At 41.5% G+C, this 24,464-nt stretch overlaps 2 protein-coding genes across 3 annotated transcripts; one reads left to right on the top strand and one right to left on the bottom strand.

The window, feature by feature from the left end:
* Positions 1 to 458: 458 nt before the first annotated feature.
* ppp1r12c (protein phosphatase 1, regulatory subunit 12C) lies at positions 459 to 19,193 on the bottom strand. Its single transcript, XM_080722838.1, has 20 exons — positions 18,935 to 19,193; positions 18,113 to 18,290; positions 17,868 to 17,998; positions 16,702 to 16,820; positions 12,723 to 12,882; positions 12,377 to 12,521; positions 12,168 to 12,242; positions 11,943 to 12,022; positions 11,525 to 11,637; positions 11,172 to 11,239; positions 10,387 to 10,523; positions 9,461 to 9,548; positions 7,991 to 8,090; positions 7,180 to 7,295; positions 6,488 to 6,552; positions 6,362 to 6,401; positions 5,991 to 6,095; positions 5,651 to 5,701; positions 3,140 to 3,190; positions 459 to 2,983 (listed from the first exon to the last, which is right to left on the bottom strand). Exons 1-20 carry the CDS (start codon positions 19,129 to 19,131, stop codon positions 2,897 to 2,899), a joined length of 2,106 nt encoding a protein of 701 aa, XP_080578964.1. The 5' UTR covers positions 19,132 to 19,193; the 3' UTR covers positions 459 to 2,896.
* Positions 19,194 to 19,798: 605 nt separating this feature from the next.
* Positions 19,799 to 24,118, top strand: LOC308282489 (nicotinate-nucleotide pyrophosphorylase [carboxylating]-like). Of its 2 annotated transcripts, none has more exons than XM_080722853.1 (5): positions 19,799 to 19,923; positions 20,542 to 20,794; positions 21,472 to 21,782; positions 22,418 to 22,549; positions 23,207 to 24,118. In XM_080722853.1, the coding sequence occupies exons 2-5, from the start codon at positions 20,542 to 20,544 to the stop codon at positions 23,411 to 23,413; spliced, it is 903 nt and encodes a 300-aa protein (XP_080578979.1). In that variant the 5' UTR covers positions 19,799 to 19,923; the 3' UTR covers positions 23,414 to 24,118. The 2 variants fall into 2 exon arrangements, with proteins under 2 accessions (XP_080578979.1, XP_080578980.1); XM_080722854.1 differs by having other exon boundaries at positions 19,813 to 19,923; positions 20,505 to 20,794.
* The last annotated feature ends 346 nt before the right edge of the window (positions 24,119 to 24,464 follow it).

Below are 24,464 nucleotides of genomic sequence, written 5' to 3'. Positions count from 1 at the left end.
GTCTCTCTTCCTTTCGTCCATCTGCAGTTCTGCACATCCTAGAGCCAGGGTCAGCCTGATGTTTCCTACCAGTTAGGTGGAGTTTTCCATTCCCAATGTCACAAATATGCTCGCTCGGGGTGTCTCTGTCTTGAGACAACTTGTGATTTGACTATAATAAAATGTAATTGAATTTCAATGTTCACAAATCTTCCAACTGTTGCAATCAATTGAGCACACTATACTATTTGCAGAATGTGTAGTGTACCCACATTTAACTTCTGAATGTGGTTTTGAAATTATACAATTATGAATGCATTTAAGATAATGGACTTTGTGCTTGAGCATTATAGAACATTATAGAAAAAAAGGCAGCCTTCATTGTTTAATGGCCATTCTCCATTTTATATTTGACACTGTACATTTGCCAAAGCAAAATAGAAATATTAATTACAAATGTACTTATATAGAAAGGCACATTGTCAAAATACAATTTGGCATGCATTTAAATTCTTAGAAAATTGCAGTAAACATTCAAAAGATTTGACCCATCTTGCCTGCCATTGAATCGACAGGTCTCTGTCACAGTATGAGCTGGGTGGGGTGGGGGGGTCAATTCACTTTCTATTTTATCAAATATAAGCTTAACCACTTAAACCATATTATATTTTGTTGATCAGGGTTTTGCCCATCTACACAAAGTCTGTATGCCAAAAAATGGCAGATCTACAAGCTTGTGAACCATTTTCACAGAATGTTCGACTATTAAGACATGCTCAGAATGCGGATGCTAGGTTTAACGTGGTTAATATACAATACAAACTACTCTATAGGTTGATATCTGTTTTTAGGAGAACACTTTAGCAATTTTCAAATCTGGAATAAATTCTTTCCAATCAGGAGTGAATTAAAAGTGAATTGCACCAATATTCCCTGCAAGCACCCAAAACTCTTCTTTCTTTTTTTAAAAACACCATTTTCACAACACCATTTCCATAGAAGGTCTCTGTACATAAATATACACATTAAATATACATTCACAAGAGTGGGGAGGAAATTCACATGCCTATAGAGTTTGATCAAACTTTACCGTCTGGGCTGGAAACTAACTCTACCCCACCTCTAATGGCTGGCAAATCCCAACATTCTGGTCACTTTCACCATTTTATCATACAATATTAAGAACAAGAACAAATGTATGGCTAGTTTCCTAAGAAAGTGTCTGACAGTGTAGAGGGACTTACCAGCCATAGTCAAACTTTGCCAGCATTTGGGCTGGCGGCTGGTGTTAAAACTCCCACCCCACTTACAGTAGTCAGCTCAAGAAGAGAAAATAATATTGACCCAGACCTGTCCTGACAGATACAGACATTAACACTTCACAATGCCCCGATTCCAATGTAATAACTGCTTTAACAAAATAAGTAAAATCTAAGACGGTATTCCATGAAAATCTTATTAGTATTCTGTTGGTACCTCTTAAAGCCATACTGTGTACCTTTTTCAATTGAACAATTTGATGTTGTCTTTTTCTGGTATATTTTGTGTTTGACAGCTTCACTAAACACTATTAATTAAATACTATTTTGACCGCAAATGTATTAATTAGCATGAATAAATACAGTTTTTGATGTTCTTGCCGCATTCATTCTTCACCATTCCTTCCCTATCAACACTGTGATGACAGAGCTACCAGTAGGTGTCACCGAAATAAGACTACTGAAATTAATGTTACACAGTATGGCCTTAAGTAGTTGTAAAAATATAGTGTAATAATAACACATTTTATTCTGTTAAAACACAGGTTTACACACTGGAGTAAGATCACTGTAAAGTGTAAGGGACTGAATTCACGTCTTCCCTAAAGAACATGCAAAAACAGAAGAGTTTGGGTTTTGGCACATTTAAGTCTTTACATCTCCCCATTCTCTCCTTAGCTCAGGCACTCAACTGATAATTCTCCATTAAGAAGTTTAGTGGAGTGATCTAGAGGTCTTTACACGTTCACCCGAACCCGAAATCCATCATGGACCAGATCAGATATTTAACCAGATTTTCTTTTTAAACCTTCAGTTTTAGAATTAGATATACTGTATTTAATCTGGAACTACTGGTAATTTGTGTTATATGGTATATTCTAGAAAAAAACATATTGTCGGTTTTTGCATCCGAGTACTGTGCAGACTACAGAGTGATGAAAACATCACTATTTCTTTGAAATAACATTTTATGGAATTGTAAGGGAGAAGCCATCCACAAAAAGGCACATTTATGAGGCAGATAATGTCTGGTAATTGAACAGTGAGATGAGCATTGAGCAACAAATCCTCGCAGGAAAAATGAACAAAATATGCATTGAAACATATCAAACTGTAGACCAGTGAAATACAGATAAACACTGTTTTAGATGGCTGACCCCCGGCGGGGCCACGCCATAACATGATACATATCGGGTACGGGTAACAAACCACGGAGCCAACGTTTTGGATCGGTGAAGACCTCTAGTGTGATCTCTACAACCAATTACTGTACATGGCTTTTATGTCTCTTGACACATCATTTTGTAAAATAATTAATAAGCGAAGCAAATAAAATATTCCAGTTAAAAAAAGAGAGGAAAATAAACATATTAGAAAAGGAGACATGATGTGGAACCAAATCACCCTATAGTACCCTGTAAATCCACAGGAGGTGCAGTCCATCTTATACAGTAGATACGCCAAAACAATAGGCAAACCACAGGCGAGTAACCCTACAGCCCAGGTCTCTCGACTTAACAACTATCTGGTCTCAAACAAGCTAAACAAATAGGCTGCTTTATGCTGGGGTTTTGTTACCGATACAAGCCTTGCGAGTTGGTCAAGAAATGAAATACTTTAAAAAAACACTTGCTCTCCTTTTGGAGGTTTGACAAAGTTCATTTAGAGAGTTTACTGATGACGCGAATGAGTGCAGCATTCTCATCTTTTAGCCTCTGGTTGTCTGATTTGAGGTCCACCACAACCTGAATAAACAAAACAACACAACATAACATACATTAGCTGGCTAGGTTCAACTACAAGAAGCTTGAGTCAACAGTGGCTGCTTCAAATGTTAGAAATATAGGAATTCAAGCTTTAGCCTATTGCAGCAGTCAGTACAGCCATTTGATCATGCCTACCTTCAGTTCATCCTCTAATTCCACTGCTTTCCTCTGGAGTGCCAACTTCTCCTGTGGAAGAAGTGTATCATATTTCAATTATGGTTTTGAGAAGCAAAGAAAGTGCTTACAACAATGACTGTTGTGCTATTTTACTGATTATTTTAACAAAACAGAAAAGTAAATACAATAAAAAATTGACTTTTTGTTTTAATTCATGATATCAGCCCAACACAAGCCAACAATTATTTACTGCGTTAAGATCCAGAGCAATGTCACATATCCGTTTTCTATTTAAATCTGTCTGCTGACATAAACCAGTGTGTTGATCAGAAGTGGATGCATTGGGTTCATGGAAGCTGTGTTGGGAAAGTTCACTTAAATGAACTAGTTCAAGTTAAAGTCCAAAACTTCTAAAATGAACTAGTTAATTTCCTAGTTCATAATTCTACATTTTGAACTAAAGTTCATGGTTCCCCAAAATTAACTAACTTAGTTCTTTTTTTAACCATAATATTTTTATACTTTTGGCTATTCAAATGTATTTTTTTTTAGACATTGCTGCAAGCTATTATTTGTCAACATTATTTACACAGCCCATATAGAACCACACACAGCAATTATTTCATCCAAGTTAACATTGAAGTGCCCACAATATATGTCTTCCTGCATTGTGAAGCCAGAGGTTTCTAAACGTCGCGCACATCTGCATGTTTCCACATTGGTTAAAATAGCTGATCTACAAGCTCACGTTGTCTCGTGGATGCGACACGCTGTGAGCTTGCAGATCAGCTATTTTCGGCATGCAACACTAGTCATACGACGAGGTATAGACAGGCTTTACTTGCGAGAAGTAACGAGGCGGAGAATCAGACACTGACACCTGGCTGAGTGAAGAGAAGCACCCAGGCAGACAGCACCGCGGCGCTCACATATGAACTTTCACGAGGTTTGCGAGGCTGCAGCTGGGTGATATTGGGGCATGTGAATGAAAAGAAAGATGCGAGGACAGACCCGCACGAACGAGCCGACGAGCGCCGTTCATGGACGTCAGAATGAACTAGGCCTGTCCTCTAAAAATCGACGAATCGACGCGTCGTTTTAAGCCCCCGGAATCGACGCCAATTGTTTGAGTCGAGCCGTCAAAAATATATAATTTTTTTATCACACCAGTATACTGTGGTGCGGTATGAGAGCGCTGGACTGTGACTGTCATGTAATTCTTATTGAGTCCATACTTCCTACTACTTGTAAACTAGACTTAAAAATAAAATCAGTTCACGTGACTTGAAAGTTGCCTTGATCATATAACAGGGAGCTCTTATTTTGAAGTTAACCGCTTGGAAAGGAAATGCGTCGACGAGTTGTTATTCTACTTGAGAGCTGGCCATTGTGGCCAAAGAAGCAGCAGAGCCAGCGCGATGCGCTTTCACTTTGACTGCCGTGGGTGTGTGGTGGTTGGACTCAGGCTGAGGAATAGCGACGGGCGAACTGTTTTCTTTTTATTATCTCGCACCAGATCGGCAACATAGCTCTTTTGATACAGCAGCGGTGCTCTGAGAAAAATACAACTTGTGGAAATAATACACGACATGCTGTCAAAGAGATGCATTATTCTCTCCTCCGTTGTTCTACTCTGCTCCACAATTCACTATTACGCACGGCTGGACGCAATCTTATCGTCATTAATGTCCAGTGTCCACCGCTATCATGTCTCAATATGCACGGTAGTTCATGGATCTAATTCACTTTAAAGGCTTAAAACATATTGCTGTTTTATTGTATTACGTTGACGTGGTTTAAAAGCTTAAAGCACCACTTTTTTTCCTTTTTTTCCCCCTTTTTTTTTACATAAACGATTCGTCGACGCGTCGGATTAACCCCCGCGACTCGAATCGACTTGATAAATCCTGCGTCGAGGACAGCCCTAGAATGAACGCGTTCGACAATAGCGTTCATCAAGCGGAAACGAAGAACGTTCAGTTCACGTTCGCCCAAAATATGAACGTGTTCATGAACGATCGTTCATGAACGATCGTTCATTGAACGCGTTCGATTACAACACTGCATGGAAGGACAGTGCAATTATGTACTGTACAGTTAAGCCCAATAGTAATGTATAACCTATTTTCATATATCATGTTTTTCATCCCACGCTCATGCCTGCATTAGAGTAAATAATGCCCCGCATCCACATGGGAGTACGCAATTCCATTGCAGCCTAACTATTAGAATGCCCTATAATCAAAGACGATGACTGATTATACAGTATATTGTCATAACTCAAGTGTTATTTCATTGCACAGGATCCTTGGTCTTTTGAGATAAAACAACTAGCAAATCCCATTAAACTACCTGTGTTCCAATGGGTCCGGTATAGTTATTATTTAGTCACAAGCTAAATTGGTTAATAAATACTTTTCATTGGTTCAATATTTATAAAAAACTACAGACACACTCGTACTTTCACTTTAAAAATAGCTTCACAGCACAATGTGAGCTTAAAGATTGACTATTTCTGAACACACTTACAAATCGTTCCAGTTCCAGCAAGGCTGGCCTCTCAGTGTTCCTTTCTTGTCTCTGTCAGGAGGAGAGGAAGAGAAAGGGGGGGGGGGGGGGGGGGGGAGATATTCATATCCAGGTCACCGATTTTGTAACAGAATCCTGTATGTGGGTCCCCGTTTTCAGATGGGGGTCAGTGGCCAAATACATATTTATTTGGGGGTCCTTGAAAAACATTTTTAAGAACCACTGGCTTTAACATATACATAACTCAATGCTGTTATTTTTTTAAATGGATACATCACATTACTCAACAGAGTTCTTCCCCTGAGTTCTGCCACGGGGCTTAAACTGCAAAACAGCCAACCTGTCGCAGTCTCTCCAGCTCCACTTTGTTCTGGCTGAGCAGCAACTCAGTCTCTTGCAGTTTGTCTTTGAGAGTGTCGTTCTCCTGCAGTACTGTTAGGTACAACTAGAGGGAGGCAAACAATTACTAGTAAAACAACCCACTGTAGGTGAATACCTAATAGCAGTATGATTATGCTGTAGTGCAACAGTTACATAGAACTGACAGGTATATCACATTTTGTGTTTAGAGCTCGTTTAACAACATTCTTCCTATAAAGCAATAAAGGCATTGTTGTCCACCGTGCTGCCACAAGTATGCCTTAGGACTGTTTGTCGAGAATGCGTGGACCTTGTTATGCAAGTGTCTGAACAAGTCTGACTGACACGTACCATTTTGTAGTCTTGTGATACACCTCTGGTTTGAGTCTCACTGCAAAGTCACACAAACAAAGAAAAGGTTTAAATATGACACCGATTAACAATCATTCTTTATTTTGGAATGTTCTTGACGCTCACTTGGAAGTGCTGTTAGTGAGTGCATCATCTGCAGACGTCTCATTTGTGGGATCCTCGTCTTCATTCTATAACAAGATGAAAGTTTAACTGTAGGGCTGTCACAATCCTGACATTTTGCATGATATTAAATGTCGTGGAAATAATTGCGATTAACAATTACATTTTTGCCATGGGAACATGTGGGGGGAAAAAAAATCTGTTTTCCTTTTAGGCTTTGTAAAGATTTTCACAGGGTAGACATGACAAATAACTTGATTATATAAATCTCAAATTATTGCACTTATGTAATAATTATGACAGGCCTAACTGTACGAGTGATAAGATCAAGCATTGGCACTCGTGCTATTTCAGTGGTTGCATCATTTTGCGGTTATAGAGGATAGCATGCATTTCAGATTAGCAAGGATCGGTTATACACATACATGTAGGATTAGCATATTTGATATCAAAATACATCTTTACACAGGACCATGTTATGGGGTTATGAGTAAATCTTTACTTCTTCCTACTCCTTTTTCTTTTCTTTTTTTTGAGGATGATCAATGATTGTATTTATTTGTTTACTGTGTGTGTGTGTGTGTGTGTGTGTGTGTGTGTGTGTGTGTGTGTGTGTGTGTGTGTGTGTGTGTGTGTGTAAAATATGACTACATTTTTACCTGTAAGTTCAAAATAAAGACGGTCTCATTTCTTACCTCTCCAGAGAGTTGTGCAATCCCAGTGGAGCGTCTTTCTCTCCTTCCCCTCCGTCTATCCCTCACTCCTAGCCTGGTCTCTCCCTCTGTCTCCATCTCTTTTACTGGGTCTGTATCTGGAACACAGGGGGACAGAAGAATGTCATCCCTGCAAAGGTTTACCATCAAATATATATATATATTACTATGGGATTTTAATTTGACTGAGAGTGAGGGTGTTTTTTTGTGTTTTTGTTTTTTCTACAGCAATTTTCAGTAAAGAGTAATCTAATCTACAAGCTCACAATGCAACGTGTTGTGAGCTTACAGTATGTTACTCTGGGTGAATGTTCCCCCCAGAATAATGATGCTGGGGTTCAAGTCGTAAACCCAAACAAACATATCGTCGTTGTCGGGTGGAAACCTCGTATCTCCAAGTTTCAAATGTGTACGTTCTTTTGCAAGGTAAAGCCCTGCTTCATCATACAAGGTCGTTGCACAAAAGTAGTGAAAACAGACGATCTACAAGCACACAACGCCTCGCACCACGAGGCGTTGTGTGCTTGTAGATCGGCTGTTTTCACTAGTTTAATCATTTTTAAAATGATAAATGCAAAACGAACGGTTTTGGACATACAAGGTTTTCATCCGACAACGACGATATATATATATATCTCAAAATCTGCTGTGGTAACGCTGGTTTTCCTCTAAGAAACACTCCACCCGAAATGTTTCATTGCCTATACAGTATATTCACTTGGCCACCATTTTGCTCTTGCTTCGCACGCTTCAGAAACCCGTTTCCTGCAGAGCAACAGCATTTCTTGCTCACCTCTCTCAGCCGGGGTGATCGTGACCATGGGGCTAACAGGCTGGATGGCAGCTTTAACCACACACTTCTCTGCCTCTTTCAGGTCTGTCAGAGTCACACCCTGTGAAGAGGAAGCAACAACATACTTTAACCCACAAGCCTTATTTATGTCTAGCAGGTGCTAGCTTTGGTCGGCATGCGCTTGCAGATAGTAGTCTGGGAAACACTGCAATTCTTTAAGTTCTCTGAAACCATCAAAAGTAATGTGCGAATATTTTTAATAATAATATTGAGAGAATATTTAAGTGTCAAGGTATCTTTTATAAATATAATGGATAATTAATAAGTGAAAAAGAAAACCCCAACAACAACAAAAAACAACCCTACTCTCCAGGGCAGGAATTTCAGAGAGGCCATGAAGGCCATGGCCGTCGTTGCCCCTCAGTTTGGCCTTGTGCCCCTCAGACCAATGGCATGACCTGAGGCTACAGTGGCCTTAATGCCCCAGCTGACTGTACCACTTTCTGCTCTGCCTCTTTCTGGTCAATATGTAGACAGTAGACAACGGTGTCTCTTTCTTGTCATGTAGATACCAGTGTTTTTTGTTGAGATTCTGAAATCATATCTCCCTCGAGTCCCCATCTTTAAACCAATCCATTGACTGATTGGTGCAGGGCTGAGCATGGATCAGATTGTAAATACCATCATTTATCTGTTTCACTGCAGATTAGGTTATCATCCCTATCCCTTAAATTCAACAAATTCTTTCAAAATCGTGTTTCATTTGATGGCCTTCGTGCCCTGGCATTTGGCTTTGGTGCCCTCAAAAAATTAACACCACCAAAGGCCAAGTGGCCTTGCCTCTAAAATGATGAAATTCCAGGCCTGCTACTCTCACATCACATGGCTCTATTGCTTCCCCTTTAACTGTGAACTTTGTATACATATCGACAGTGTTTAGTTGGTGGGGGGCTAGTCTCGCGTAGCCAGACAACTATTCCACAATCTCTGAATGGCATTTACGTTCAAGAAAATATATCATTTTAAAATGTAATTTCTGCTAAGCAGCAAGCTAAATATGCTTAGATGATTTTTATTTATATTAGGATAAATGTGCGCGATGTAAGACGGAAACAGAAGTGAGGAGGAGGCTTCCCTTCCGCTATAACCGGGTACTCATCGCTATTCTTACGTTACCCCAGACTCTATGACGGGAGCATTTGCAAATCACGGAGTCAACCGCCTGGCCACGCGAGACTAGTGGGGGGCAGGTGTGTTTATGATGAATCATAGTGTTAGTGGGTATATTTATTTCTTCCTTTTTTTATTCACACAGTTTAACTCCATGTAGTTCATGCATTCCCATAGTCTATCTGTGAGAATATATCTGTGAGATTATTAGAATATATTAATTCAATGCAGTATTTCACCACAAGTACATTTTCATGTGTACTGTAAGTACGATACATTTAAAAGTATTATCATCATTACCTGCGTAGAACGTCGAGACTGACGCATTAGGCGAGAGCGAGCTTTCCTCTGAGACTCTGACTCCTCGTCTCTGACAGGAGCTTGGAACCTTGGAAGAGTAAACGCCCATTCAATAAACATAAAACCACGAAAACCCAAGTAAATTCACGCCATGCCTTAACGGGTACAGCAACGCTGGTCACAACTAACTTCAAGGTATCATGCAAAGTTAAACACTCATATAACAGCTGCAATTGTTTTCAGAAGTGTCAACAATGCTAATGCAGATATATTTGTGCTAATTAGACTATAGTACATGTCCATCTATCCTCACAGTTTTTATGGTACGCACTTGAGCCATATGTCAAATCGACTGGCTTCATCGGGACTCGTCTGCTTGCACTTTGAGAGAGATAAGTTATATATAGTTTAATTTATATTAATTTATTAGTGAATACATTTTCTCCATCGACTTGAATGGGAAAATGCAAAAATGTAATTTTTCCCAAATATGGAGATGACTGACAACATAGATGTCTGACGTCATAGACCACATGAGACTGACACAGTATGTCCATATATGGGCATTCCAGGATATGGGCTTAAAATTGATGATGTCAGGGATCTCCATATATGGACATAAAATGAGTTCATTTGCAAGTGTGACCCGTGTCACGGCAACCACACTTGCAATTTCCCAAAATTGCATCTTTCTAGTTTCGAGTGTTTGTTGGCACAGAATGCCATGCTGACAGTAGCACTCGACAGGGCTTGCTCGTTGTTGCACTGCAGCTTTCCCCTACGACTGCATTAGTTTTGTCAGGCTTTGAGATTGGATGGACACATTAGCTCCTGTTTTATTTCTATTGTGAGATGACTTTCCCTGTTTCTCACATATTATGATATGTTATTATATACTAATCACATCCCTGAGTCATGTATCTTACTTGCGTCTGTCCGAGTTGGGGTTGTTGGGGCTCTCGGCCGTGGCATCCCTCCTCTGAGGAGTGGGCTGGACTCGAGCTGTGGGAGTGGTTTTGTCCTGCTCCTTCTCCTCCTCCTCTTCCTCTTTCTCCACAGGGGTCTAGAAGGGAAAGGAAGGTGGGGTCGGGGTTTATTGGCCAAGTAGAGACAAATCCACAGAGCGCTGCTGAGTAGGTAATCATAACTGAGTTATGACTGCCTACATGGCAGAGCTCTGTGGATTCATCTATACCTGGCATTTGACTTCTGCACTTAACTCATGCCAACTATTATGGGCAGTGGTCAGCTATTGCAGTGGTTCTCAACCTGTGGGTCGGTAACCTCGCGTCACCAGGCTTTCCGCTGGGGGAAAGCCTGGTCTTCGTTTACTAAACGGGTCGTTTGATCCGGTCTAGACCGGATAGTATCCTACGTCATTTTGTATTCAAAACGGACTACACTTTGGCAGGAAACACTAAACCGGAAACAGTTTCAACCCAGTTAGCGCATGCGCAAGTAGTTAGCGCATGCGCAAGTAGGGGTTAAAACTGTTTCCGATTTGGTGTTTCCTGCCAAAGTGTAGTTCGTTTTGACTACAGAATGACGTAGGATACCATCCGCTCCCGACCGGATCAAAAGCCAGAAATTGGAAGCCGTCCCAGGCTAGTGTTATTTTATCGAGACATTGCCTGTTACACAAAACGTTGAAAAGGTACTAAGAAAGGAATGGTTTCCTACAACAACCTAAGTTGGATGTGATAAGGTTTACCTTAATAGAAGGACTGACAGCTTCTGTGGAGATGCTTTCACTATCTGGACTGGACACAGCTGAATTTTCTGGGAACATGAAAGAAAATCCTTTTAGATGAACTACTATGAACTGAAATTAAGGATACTGTAAGATCAGTTGTGGTCAGCAGACAGTATGATATGGAGAAAATATGCAATGTCCGATAAACTTGTTGGATATTGAGATGGCGATATGAAATGACTGAAAGTGTACACTTTCAGTGCCAATAGATATCGCAGGACTCTTTTGTTATATGTTTGTAAATTCATATCACAAAGAAGATGAAAACATGATGCTCTAGTGGTCAGACATAATGTCAATGTCTGGTTTACCAGGGCTGCTCTCTCGCTCCTCGTTTAGCTCTAGACCTCCTGAAACGCCCCTCTCTTTAGATTGGTCTTGCACGGTCATCTTGTCCTTGCTACTCATCCTACACACTGAGCTCCTGGAATGAACAAAGTAAGGACAGTGTAGTTGGACTTCATTGGTTATCAAAGGGTATAATCGTCTATTTTATTATCAAAAGGCTCCATCACATTATGCATCAACAGTTGCCTCACAACCAATAAGCAATAGGCCAATCACAGTGTGTTCATAATGTTCTGCAATCGATTTAGACTACTGTAGCAAAGCTTAAACAAAGACAACTAACACAGACAGGAAATCTCAACAGAGAATTGTGTAATTGACGCTCTGCATTCCTATGTGAGAAGAGAGTGTCTGCCTCCAGGACATAGTATAGACACTGACCTCCGCCGTTTGTTTTGTGCATTTGCAGCAGTAGAGCCTGGGGGAGTTTGTCTGTCAATGATGGACTGCTCTTTTCGCCACTGATGAGAAACACACAGATGACTATTATAATAAACACAGCAGAAGTACAGCAGAAGCTCTGACTGACAGAAGGCATAGCGTAACAGTATTATGACATAAGAGAAAAATGGCCACCGTGTGAAATTATGGTAAAATGAGTCTCACGCTGGCTTGTTTTTGTGACAGCTCCTCCAGCAGTGTCTCAACACTTTCATCGGCCACATCGAACGGCGTCTGACCCTGCACAAGCCATGTGAAAGTAAGAAGATTAAAGTAACTTTTGATTGATGGGCACATGTTACAAAGTAGTGAGACATGCACAATTGCATATACTGTATATTTTGTGTATTACAATCACTCTCCATCTTGCTCACCGCATTACTGCGGGCTTCCATGTTGCACAGTTGTTCAGCCAGTATACAACAGGCATCCCCTTGGCCCCAGTGTGCAGCAGCATGGAGAGGCGTCCAACCATCGCAGTCTATGGCGGATGCATCCAGCCCACACTGGCACAACAATCTGCAAAGCACCGCAACAGAATGACAACAACAAGAGGATCAGGAACTGAATCAAACAAAGTACAGTAATGGCATGGCATGGCATGTGGTCCACATGGTACACAAGGGAAGTTAACTCCCCACTAATATATAGTGTAAAGAAAAGTGTCCCACAAAAAAAAGTTATCTTCCCTCCACTATGAAGAGACCCAGAGATACTCACTTGATAGCCTCAAGGTAGCCCTTGGCTGCAGCCACATGCAGTGGGGTGGCCCCTGTTTTGGGGTGTCTCAGCTCCTTAGGTAGGCCCTCTGTCAGCCAGGACCGTGCGTCTTTCATGATTTGCTCCTCTTCTAATCTTTTCGCTGCCTCCAAGTCCACACCTTTGTACAAACAAAAAAGGTTGAAAGATGTAAATAGTTGGCAGGATATTTCATACGTGATTAATACAATACAGTGACGTTTAGAACCAATTAGCCTGGGATCAGTAGTATTTCGGGTTCCTGATCCAGTCGGGAGCGGAAACAACCTACATCATGTTACAGTATATAGTCAGACAGACCACACTTTGGCCGGAACTACCAAACCGGAAACAGTTTTAACCCAAAATAATTCCCCGCGCTCAATGGCATAATTTAAGGGCCCACCCAATAAACCCCTTGATTCGGCATAGTTTTGCTTATTTTGGAAAAGTCTGTTTGGTATATCCATCTTTTAGTTCAACTCGTAACAACTGGCAAGAGTACACTTCTCCAGCATTAAATAAGGATTGGGGATAGGGCTGTCACGATATGACATTTTACATGACGATTAATTGTCACTCAAATAATTGCGATTAACGATTTAATTGTGTTACATTTCTGTTCGGCTTTTAGGCTTTGAAGTTGCACAGGGCAGATGTGACACATAAACCTAAATATACAAAGAAATTAGTGACATATTTGACAACTTTCTACATAAAAAAATAACATTAATAGTGGAAATAGCCGATCTACAGGCTCACAACGCGTCGCGATGCGACGCGTTGTGAGCTTGTAGATCGGCTATTTCCACTATTTCTGAAAATGATTGTAAATGTATGAACATTTTTCAACATTCACGATTATGACGATTATGACAAAATATTTGCGATTATGTCAAATAATTGCGATTAGACGATTATGTAATAATTGTGACAGCCCTAATTGGGGAAACAAACAGGGGGGACCAAACCAAAGCGAGGCCGCTACTTCTGCCTGTTTCGGATCACACAGCACGTTTAAAACAAATACCAGGCTTTCCTGCGAGGTGGAAAGTCTGGGGCCGTAAGGTTAGTAAAATCTTGAATGATGCAACTATGAGTATCGCCCTTCCCTTTCTCAGTTCCTCCGTGTCTTTTGAGGAACTTAGTTGGTAGAGAGCCCTTCTGTAAACCGGCAGATTGCTGGTTTGACCGTCAAAGTGTCCCTGAGTGAGCACACGCTTCATTTATCTCCCTTAAGTTCACCCTTCTTAGTGTAAAGTGCCCTTCAGGGCGCAGGGCCCTACCAAATGGAGCTGTAGGGGTTAGGGATGAAAAGCGACATTTCTAAATGTCACCATTCCAGTCTACCCCAGTAGCTGTTGTAATAAATATATATTATTTAGTGTGTGTGTGTGTGTGTGTGTGTGTGTGTGTGTGTGTGTGTGTGTGTGTGTGTGTGTGTGTGTGTGTGTGTGCGTGCGTGCGTGCGTGCGTGCGTGCGTGCGTGTGTGAGTGTGTGCGTGTGAGTGTGTGCGTGTACACTACACTACGTAATGGAACACCTAACATGTTCCTATCGTGCCGCCCAACATAGAGCCTGGGTCTGCCAGACGTTTTTTCCAGTTAAGGGGGAGTTTTTTGTTGCCACCGTCACGAAAATGGGTTGCTCAGGGTGGCACAATGGCGGGTCTCTGCTCCACATGTCTTGAGACTACTTGTGATTTTAATGAATTTGAGGACCACAATGGAAACAAGCCCCAAGAGGCTTTTTGTGTTATCCTTTTAGCATCATTGTAAATTTGTACCACTGTACTATTTGCAAACTGTTAATAAAGTATTAAATCAATCAAAAACAAAATTGAATTGAAGGTGAAATTACAACATGGTTATCACAATTGCTTTTGCAAGCTAATACAAGTTAGCTTGTTTTCTACACTAGATTGTAGCCCGCTTTGTTCTGGAGATATGTTTTGGGGCTTTTTATACCTTTATTGATAGGACAGTAGACTGACAGGAAACGGGGAGAGAGATAGGGGGAGTGACATGCAGCAAAGGTAGTCGGGTTCGGGAATCGAACCAGCGACACATGCGGTATGCACCTGGACCGGTAGGCCAGCGGGCACCCCTGTTCTGGAGTTTCTTAATGCCTGTTCCTTACAACCATAATAAATATTACAGTGACAAATTTGACGGACTAATCAACTACCAATAACCAGGAAGTGGGCTACTGTATGTTTACACATTGGATATTTCAGTATCTGCATTTAACAAAGGTGTGCTTAATTACATTCATAATTTACATCTACATTGAACTAAGCAGCGTGCATCTGTGCTCCCTTCAAACAAGGGGGTGCTTGAAAGGCTAGAATAGATGCACCCTACCCTACCTCTCGATGCTCAAAATGAACGGACACCCTAGTCTGCGACCGAGTATTTCCCGGTGAACCTAAGCGCAACGGTGGGGGCTTGGGAGTGTGGGGAACACACACCACTGACTATTGCTGATGATGGAGAGGTTATATAGCTTAGCCTTTATGTATTGAGAATGAGAGGCACTCTTGCCGATTTAGTAAGAGACTCGTCGCCAATTGCAAGATATTTAAAAGTTATTTGGGGCCATGATGATAACCTTTTCTTCGCACAACTAGACTAAGGATTTATATTGTCTCTGTTATTGTTTACAACCACAATTATTCACGTGTGGTAAGATCGCTGTTCACTAGTTTGAAGCCTTTTCAGAAGTTAATTTAATGGTTTCCATTTAGTGATTTCCTTTATCCTCATCTAATCTTGCGCTAATGCACGCAACTGTTTTTGCCATGTTTTAAGGCCGTGTAGGCTTTTCAGAAGTTCATTTAATGTTTTCCATTTAATGATTTCCTTTATCGTCATCTTGTGCTAATGCACGCAACTGTTTTCGCCAGGTTTAAGGTCTTATTTTAGTTGTTTCTCACAACCTCCTTGCCCATCGGCCCCCACCTTTGCGCTTAGGTTCACCGGGAAATACCCGGTCGCCCCTAGTCTACGCGTGAACATGCAAAACAGGTCCTAGGCGCAGGGATAATATTGGGATCTTCAACTGCTTTGCATATACCTGAATTTCAGGTACCGAATATGCAAATCACAAACACAGCATATGATTTTCGATTCAATTGAAACATTTAGATTGGACTAAAGTTTCTATTTATGGACATTTAACGTATAAGCAACAGGTAATTTACTGAACATGACATGTGGTGAACATTATTTTAGGTTGAAAGTGGTTAAAAGTCAGGACACATTGGCTGCATAATTCCAGATACAGATGTTGTCAAAAAAGTCAAATAATAACCGATATATCGGCCAAACCAATTTATGGCTCTGGCTTTGTTGCCAAGATCTTGTCACTCAGGTCAGAACCCCATTACACACAACAAAAACAGCTGTTCATTTCTACTCTGTGACATTTCATCATGTTTGTTTAGCATTCAAGATGTGTCCGTTCCTGCATCTGTGTGTCTAGGTTGAGGCACCACACATTTGTATTTCAACACTACACATTCCAAAAGGTTATGTCAACACAACATTAACATAGTTATGAAAATAATCACACAGATAGACATAATGGTTATTTATAGTCAATCTGGGAACCCATTGTCAAAAAATATATAAATAGATTAAAGAGAGCTCTGAATCAGTTTTCTTGAGAGATAGACACAAGAGCTGAAAATGACTTATCCTGGGGCGCCCGCTAGCCTACTGGCCTACTGGTTCAGGCGCAAACCACATAGTCATTAATGCCTGACGGCGTCGCCGGTTCGATTCTCGATCCGGACGACCTTTGCCGCATGTCACTCCCCATTTCTCCCCCCATTTCCTGTCAGTCTACTGTCCTATCAAATAAAGGCATAAAAGCCCACAAAAAACTAATCTTTAAGAAAATGACTTTCTGTATCCTTTCAAAGATTGGGTTTGGTTGTCATAGTAGTGCAGTACTCACCCTGTCTAACTGTATATTCCTGAAGGAGGGATTCAGTGGCCTCGTCCTCTGCTATATCCAGGGGGACGTCACCATCACAGTTCACAGCAGAGAGAGACGCACCCTGCTGCAAAAGGAAACTGACACACCCAAGGTGGGACGATTTTAAGGACCCTGTCCACATCACTGTTGCAAAGAATAGTTTATATCAGTGGTTCTCAAACTGTGGGGTCCTCAAATTATTTTGTGGGGTCCCCAGATAATTAGCGTAATGTAAAAGAAATGTCTCACTCAACGGTAAACAAACCTACATAATTTTACAGGGTATCTGCTCATTTATAAAGTGACAATTCAAGGACTTTCAAGACCGTTTTAATACCAAAATGGCCAAACTGTCAAATATGAAGTAAGCAAGAGGCAAACATTGTGAAATATCTGCTATTTTCACAATATTTATCTGTGGAACCGAGTCACATTAAATGTAATACCTACAATTCCAAGTGCTTGTCAGGGTGTGGGTCCCCAGTTCATATATGTTTATTTTGGGGGTCACGGCCTAAAAAGGTTTGAGAACCTCTGGTTTATATTCACAAGACAGCACCTGGTCATCTCTGAAAAACCCATTAAAAACCAGGAAAGCAACTGTGTCATTTTAGATCGAGCTAAAAAGCATTAGCTCATAGTTCATTGCGCGTCACTTCATGCTGCATTCTTTAAATGAAAACATTTTCAACTCCAATCTGTGCTTCTGGGGTCCATGGAACAAAATATTTTGAGATGGGGGTTTGGCTGCCAAATGCATATCATTTTGGGGGTCCTTGACATGAAAAGGTTTAAGCACCACTGATATAGTAAGAAAACTGTTGGTATTTAGAAGACATTTATAGAATCGGTGCCCTCAGGTCTTAATGGGTTAAATTTGTAGCTGAGATGTAGCAAACTACTGAAAGTGCATGAATTGCAACAGCTTTTCGTTTGTGTCTGACTGTGTGTGGCAATATGTTTTTCGGCTTTAGCCAACATGTTGTCTTGGGACAACACATGGGACAACAATGTTATTATTGTGGAGTGTAGAAAACATTGCCACCCACGCTGCATAATCACGTCATCACAGAGGTGATGACACAACTCTCTACAGAGCACTTAGGCTGTTGTGTTGTGAAGAACTGCAGCTAAGCTAGACATACTCTGTAATGTCCAGGTTTCCGCAGGAGGCTGCGACATGCAGTGGCGTCCATCCCTCACTGTCCACCTGGTTCACGTTGGCACCTTGCCCCAAAAGAAACGACACCATCTCCATACTGCCATCTATACAAGCCTGTAGATAGTGGATGGTAAGGACAATAACAAATCAGCTTAGCTACCTATAATAATGCATTTCACCGCGTATACAAAAACACACTGTGGACATTCAAGACCAGCGTTAACTTACCTGGTGAAGAGCAGTGATGCCATCAGCGTTGGCACAGTTGATGATCTCTATGGCATCCTCGCCAGTGTTGTTCTTCTTGGGCTCCCTGGCTTCTTTCAGCATCTCCTGGGCCTCCTCTGTGTCGCCGCTGGCACAGGCTGCTAGGAACTCGGCAGCTCTGTCGAACCTCACTTTTCTCCTTAACAAAATCAGATGCAGCACACCTCATTTAGTAGCATAATCTAATAGAAGCTGCTGCTGCTGCCACCACACAGTAAAATCTGCAGTGTTGATGTGTATCCCTTTCGAACTCCGAGGGTGTACAGACCCCTAACCAAAGGGTCCTTTGCATCAGTGGTTCTAAAAATTTACACTTATTAGCCCACGGACCCCCATTTTGAAAAGATATGCCAGCCCAGGAACCTCCATAAGAGAAGAGTTTTAGTAGCCTGACACTCAGCCTGAATTGCATTTCGTGCTCTAGCAATGATTCTCAACCATTTTCATTTCAAGAACCCCCAGTTTGACATGCATTAGCCTACGGTACGGACATACATTTAATGGCATGTCTGTGTCCCTGAGACCCCACTCTATATTGTAAAATCAATGTTAATTTAACTCAGTGTGTACAAATGGAACCAAAACGGGTCCAGTTGGTTCCATTTGTAGCCTACACTCTGAGTTACAGACCCATACGGGTACATTTGGTTCCTAACTATCATTTAGCTGGTGGGGGCCCCCTGGAACTCCCTCAAGGACCCCTGGGGGTCCCCGGACCCCATTTTGCATGACCTATTTTGCACACTCTCGGAGTTAAGATTGATTCTTCTTATTGTTGATTACCGTCTCTTGGAGAGATGCCCGCTCGGCCCAGTGGCTTCTCCATCGGTCTGCTCCCCTGGCTGCTGCTCGCTGTTTACGGCCTCCGGCTCATCATCGCCCCGCCATCTCCGCTTGGGCACCGCCGGCGCCTGGTCGGTACACGAACCGATCCAGCGTTTCAGCTGCTCCCGCCGCTTGGCCTTCGCAGAGTCCCCCATTTGTTCCCGAGGGAGCGCCGCTTCTTTTACATCAAAATAAAAGATAATGTATCGCAGGGAAAAGACACACCCTCCATGTGTACACTTCCACTTCCTTGTTCTTTGCACTCAGTTTCAGTTGGGAAGCCTCGTCTGGCTGCGTTCGAGGTCGTCCTGAACGCGCAGGGCTGCGCAGTGTTTTGTCTGACGTCACCCCTATTTATTTTTGTTTTGACAGATCCCGTTGTGTTAAAAAAAAATGATCCGGTCCTTCTTTTAATTTGAGTTAAATAATATCATATCCAAAACAGTGCATTTGCTTTTCAGCGACTAAGTTTTATTATATTTTTTTATTTTGGATGTACTGCAGAGCATTGCATGAGTCCTATTAATTATCCTGAAGGAAGACCAGTTGTGCAATATTTAATTGTCATGTGCATGTTATAACATCAAGAAATTGTGTAAGCTTCTTAATTATTCCCCGTTCTCTTGTAGTAATTATCTACGTATATTTTCCAGTTAATAAAACCACCACGCACGCACGCACGCACCGCACGCACCGCACGCACGCACGCGCGCACACACACACACACACACACACACACACACACACACACACACACACACCATATGAGTCTGCTGGGTGGGTGACAAACAAACCATGTGGTCAATCAATGTTTAGGTCAAATTCCACATTGCCATGCTCAGTCCTTTGGTTTACACTTTACAGGTATTACACCACATATTATAAATATAGGTCTACACCTCGTTCACAACAACGGACATAGGCCTATTTTGGTGACACTACGAAAAGTGAGTATTTTTGGTAATATTTTGGTCTTTTCAATGAGATATTCCTGACTCAAAACAATGTGTGTGTTGCAATTTCAGAAACAGCAGTGTTGGGTCAATCAGACAGTATACCGATTGTTTTACATGGGGAAATAGCTTAATAGCCTGCTGAAATATGACATGGGCAAACTTCATAGACACAATTGCAGTAGAGTAAAAAGTGTCTATTGTAAAAACATAGCTTTTCTTTAACACACTAATTATGTAGTTTTACTTTGGCAAAAGCACAAACTTGCCTCTACTACTGCATTTAAAATATATATTCTTCTGCCATGTTTTTGTTGTTGTTGTCTTAATTGCTTGTGTGTGTGGTGCTTAATGAACAAACAGTCTTCCTGTAGCCTATGCTGTTAATATAGCCTGCTATATATAACAGACTCATCAATTTGTTATTGCTAATGCAAGTTTAAAATAAGTTTAAATAGCTCAATTCTGAAATATACAACTAAATACCAATTTAAGATTGAACTTAAAATTGTTTTGAAAAGGTGTAAATTAACATCACCTGATCTGAGATATCCTATCATTTTATTTTTCTTCAGAAAATAACATTACCTCTTCTTCCAATAACAATTCAAGATGACTCAGCCCAAACATGAAGCAATGCACACCATCCCACCCCTGACCCTGAGCCGACTGGCACAGGAGTGGCTGATGGAGGATACACCAAACTTTGACCCCGCAGGTGTCTGTGTGGGCTCTCAAGAAGTTGAGGCTACGTTGTTCTGTAAATCACCATGCAGTGTGCTGGCTGGAAGTCCCTTCTTCACAGCCGTCTTCACCGAGGTCGGCTGCGTAGTGGAATGGATGTACCAAGACGGATCTGAGTTAGGTGGGCATTGAAAAGTTATACTTAGTGTACCAGTAAGACGCCTACGTTCTTGGCCATCTATCTGTCTTGGCCATATATATTCTGTTAGTGTGGTTCCCCTAGCAGGGCATCATCTGGGAATACCCATATATGGATTTTTATTTGATTTGATACTTTATTAATAATTGGACAATCCATATATGGGCATAAATGGGATTCTGTTAGCATACATCTGACATCATACATACAATCCCTTTTATGCCCATATTTGGAGATCCCTGCTCTGAGTACAGTATCTGACATAACTGTGATGTCACCTGTAATCCCTTTTATGCCCATATATGGAGATCTCTGCTCTGAGTATCTGACATGTCACCTGTAATCCCTGAGTATCTGACATGTCACCTGTAATCCCTTTTATGCCCATATATGGAGATCCCTGCTCTGAGTATCTGCATCACTGTGATGTCACCTGTGATGTCACAGTGATTTCGACCATAGGTCGCAGTTTAGTATGTGAACCGTCACAGCTTGACCGTATCTCTGTCTGTAACGCCTGACACTGTGGTTCCCCTGACACATCACAGAGATACGGTCACTTCATTTTAACCATGGTAAAGTCATGAAAAAACCTTGTTGCTTGCCAAAAAATATTATTTTCCGTATAATACATTAAGGTTTAAGTTTACTACCACTAGGTCCGGATGCTATCACACCCACTGCCACAGTCAGAGGCCCAGCACGGTGTGTCCTCCTTGGTGAGAGGCCAGCCCTCAACTGCCTGGCCCGGGCTTCAGGTATAGCCACTCGCTGCTCTCAGCTCCAGAGGACGGCCGCAGCAGCAGGATGGCATGGAGAGGTGGCTGGTACACGCAAGACCACCCCAGGCTTCCGTCTAGTAGAGAAGTATGCCATGCTGGTTGGAGGTGTGTCCATGCACAGGCAGGATCTGAGTGGAATGGTGATGCTGAAGGATAACCATGTCTGGGCATCAGGAAGTATCACAAAGGTACTGTATCTCAAGTTGCAATCATATACTGGTTATAATGCAAGCCCTATTTTTAAGTATTTTATACTTTGTTGTATGACGGTGCCTTGTAAAAATAGCTCAAAATGCCAACCTATAATCAAAATGCCAACCTATAATAGATGCTATTTTTGATCTTATTCGCAAATTCTTGAAAACATTTTAAGAATTTAGACTATTTTGAAGAATTTGAACATGTTCACTGATAATGACATGGCCAAAATAGGAACAATGGCTAAAATAAAAACGCTGAGGTATAAGTGCTGGATATTTGACTTGTCAAAAGGGTGCTACAAACTATTTTGCAAATAATGCAAGTATGTAATTACATTCAAGACACAAAAATGTATGGGACATAGGCCACCCAAAGTGGATTTCATTTACTATCAAAGTTCACAGTCACAAAGAGATTTTGAGTGCTGACTCATTTCGCAACAGCTCCAAAGGAAGTGCATTTTCTCTGAATGTTGCAATGGGATGTTTTTGCAGACCTATGTGGGGTTTAAAAAAAAGCGTCAATTAACGCTGAGAATGTTAGCTCTGAGGGTATTGCGTTTCTGCATGACATTTGAGATTAATAGATTGAATTGACAAGAGTGTGTTTATCCACTGACTAGGCTGTGAAGGCTGTCCGTACAGTGTGTGGCTTCAGCAGTAAGATTGAAGTGGAGTGCTGCTCATCTGAGGAAGGCAGCGAGGCAGCAAAGGCAGGAGCAGACATTGTTATGCTGGATAACTTTGAACCTCAGGTAAAAATGAATGCCAAGCTCAGACTCTGTTTTGATCAGGGACGTGCTGGCCATTGGGAAAAGCGGGACAACTCCCGAACGGCCGTTTCATTCCCGGCCTGTCCAGGTCGGCCATTAAGAAAAAAATACAAATAAAATGTCGGCCTTCGTTCCATTTTGGGGGCTGGGCGGCCAACAAAGTAAATCGTCACTGTCGGGCAGAAACCTCGTATCTCCAAGTTTCAAATTTGTAGATTTTTTCGCAAAGCAAAGCCCTGCTTCATCATACAAGACCGTCGCACAAAAGTAGTGAAAACAGCAGATCTACAAGCACACAACGCCTTGCGATGCGAGGCGTTGTGTGCTTGTAGATCGGCTGTTTTCACTAGTTTAAATCATTTTTAAAATGATAAATACAAAACAAACGGTTTTGGACATACAAGGTTTCCACCCAACAACGACAAAATATAACTCATGTAATTGGCCACTGGCTTGTCACTTGTCATGATCTGAAATGGCATATCTTTGAGTAGCAGCAGTGAGGGCCTCTCCAATTCTTTTTCCCGGGCTGAATCAGGGGCCCAGCATGTCCCTGGTTTTGATTAATTCTGCTCATCGCTAATTTGTATTATTTTCTTCCCTACATTCCCTCCTCATTTCAACCCCTCTCCCATTCAGGAGCTCCACGCTGCAGCCAGTGTGTTGAAGGGGGAGTACCCAACTTTGTTAATCGAGGCAAGTGGAGGAGTGACTCCAGAGAACCTATCTGACTATTTCTCCCCCCATGTGGACATCATTTCCCTGGGCTGCATAACGCAAGGTTGCCCCATTGTGGACTTCTCTCTTAAGGTCCGAAAGCCTGTTGTTAGTCAAGTCTATAAATGACTAACTGTGGTCAAAAGAGAAGGCAAAGTAGCCTCTACCTCTAGTGCTGGTGCTGGAAGTGAAAGCCGAAAGCAGGAAACAACAAAGTGGTTGAGTGTGGTTGACTTGGTTTACTGGTTCTGTTACTGTTCAGTGTGTCTGTAAATGTGTTAAGAATCATATAGGCCTACACTTTTTGTAAACTGATCAGCATCAGCAGATGACATTTTCGAGCAGAGGCCAGGTAAAAATAATTAGGGTAAACAATTGCAAAATAATATAGAGATAAAAATGTATGTATCAGCCAATCTTGGTCGCAGGTAAAGCCTAACAGCCCCATTCAGACAGATGAGGGGTGGATAACAGGGAACTTACTTTTCGGAAATCTCCCCAGCATACTTAAAAACATAAGTTATCATGATGGTTTCTGTCTTGTGTCATCTTCAAAGAGAATGTTTAGGTTTAGGCTATAGGCTTAGGGGCCCGCTGAGATCTTGGGGCCCTGGTTTGTGCCCGGTAGGCCTGTTGGGTGGTCACAGTTCATGACAGGATGTGATTTCACATTTGTCAATGTTGGCTAAACATTAGGGTACCTGCCTTCCCAAGTTTGTGTATGGCCCTGCTATACTGTATTATGATTTGTTTATGTTCCATATGTCACATGGAAAGTAGAAACACTTTAAAAAATGTGTTTCCAGGTGTTCAAATAAAAATGTTTGGAACTTTTTGTGGCACTATACACTGTATACTATGAAAATGTGTCTGTATGGAGTATGTTGTAACAATATAATACAATTGGGGTTGTTGTATTTTTGTCTCCCTGCTCTTCTATTGAGACATTTAGATTGTGCGAAAGCAAAGGTCATGTCTCAACTACACAGACAGGATATGACACAAATTTCGACCTGATTCAATTTATCCCCTGAACAAGCAGGCTCTAGTAGCTTAATGGTAAAAATCCCATCACTTGCGTAGGAAACCGGGGTCAAATTTGGGGTCAAAGAGGAAAGATGATGCAGCTTTAATAATTATTCTACTCATAGTGCCATACAGTACAAGAAAAAGGGGAACC

Source organism: Nannobrachium achirus, assembly GCF_963921795.1.
Source record: "Nannobrachium achirus genome assembly, chromosome: 3".
In the NCBI taxonomy this organism is placed as follows: Eukaryota; Metazoa; Chordata; class Actinopteri; order Myctophiformes; family Myctophidae; genus Nannobrachium; species Nannobrachium achirus.
Note: the sequence above shows the minus strand (reverse complement) of the source record. Positions and strands in the feature narration are given on the sequence as shown.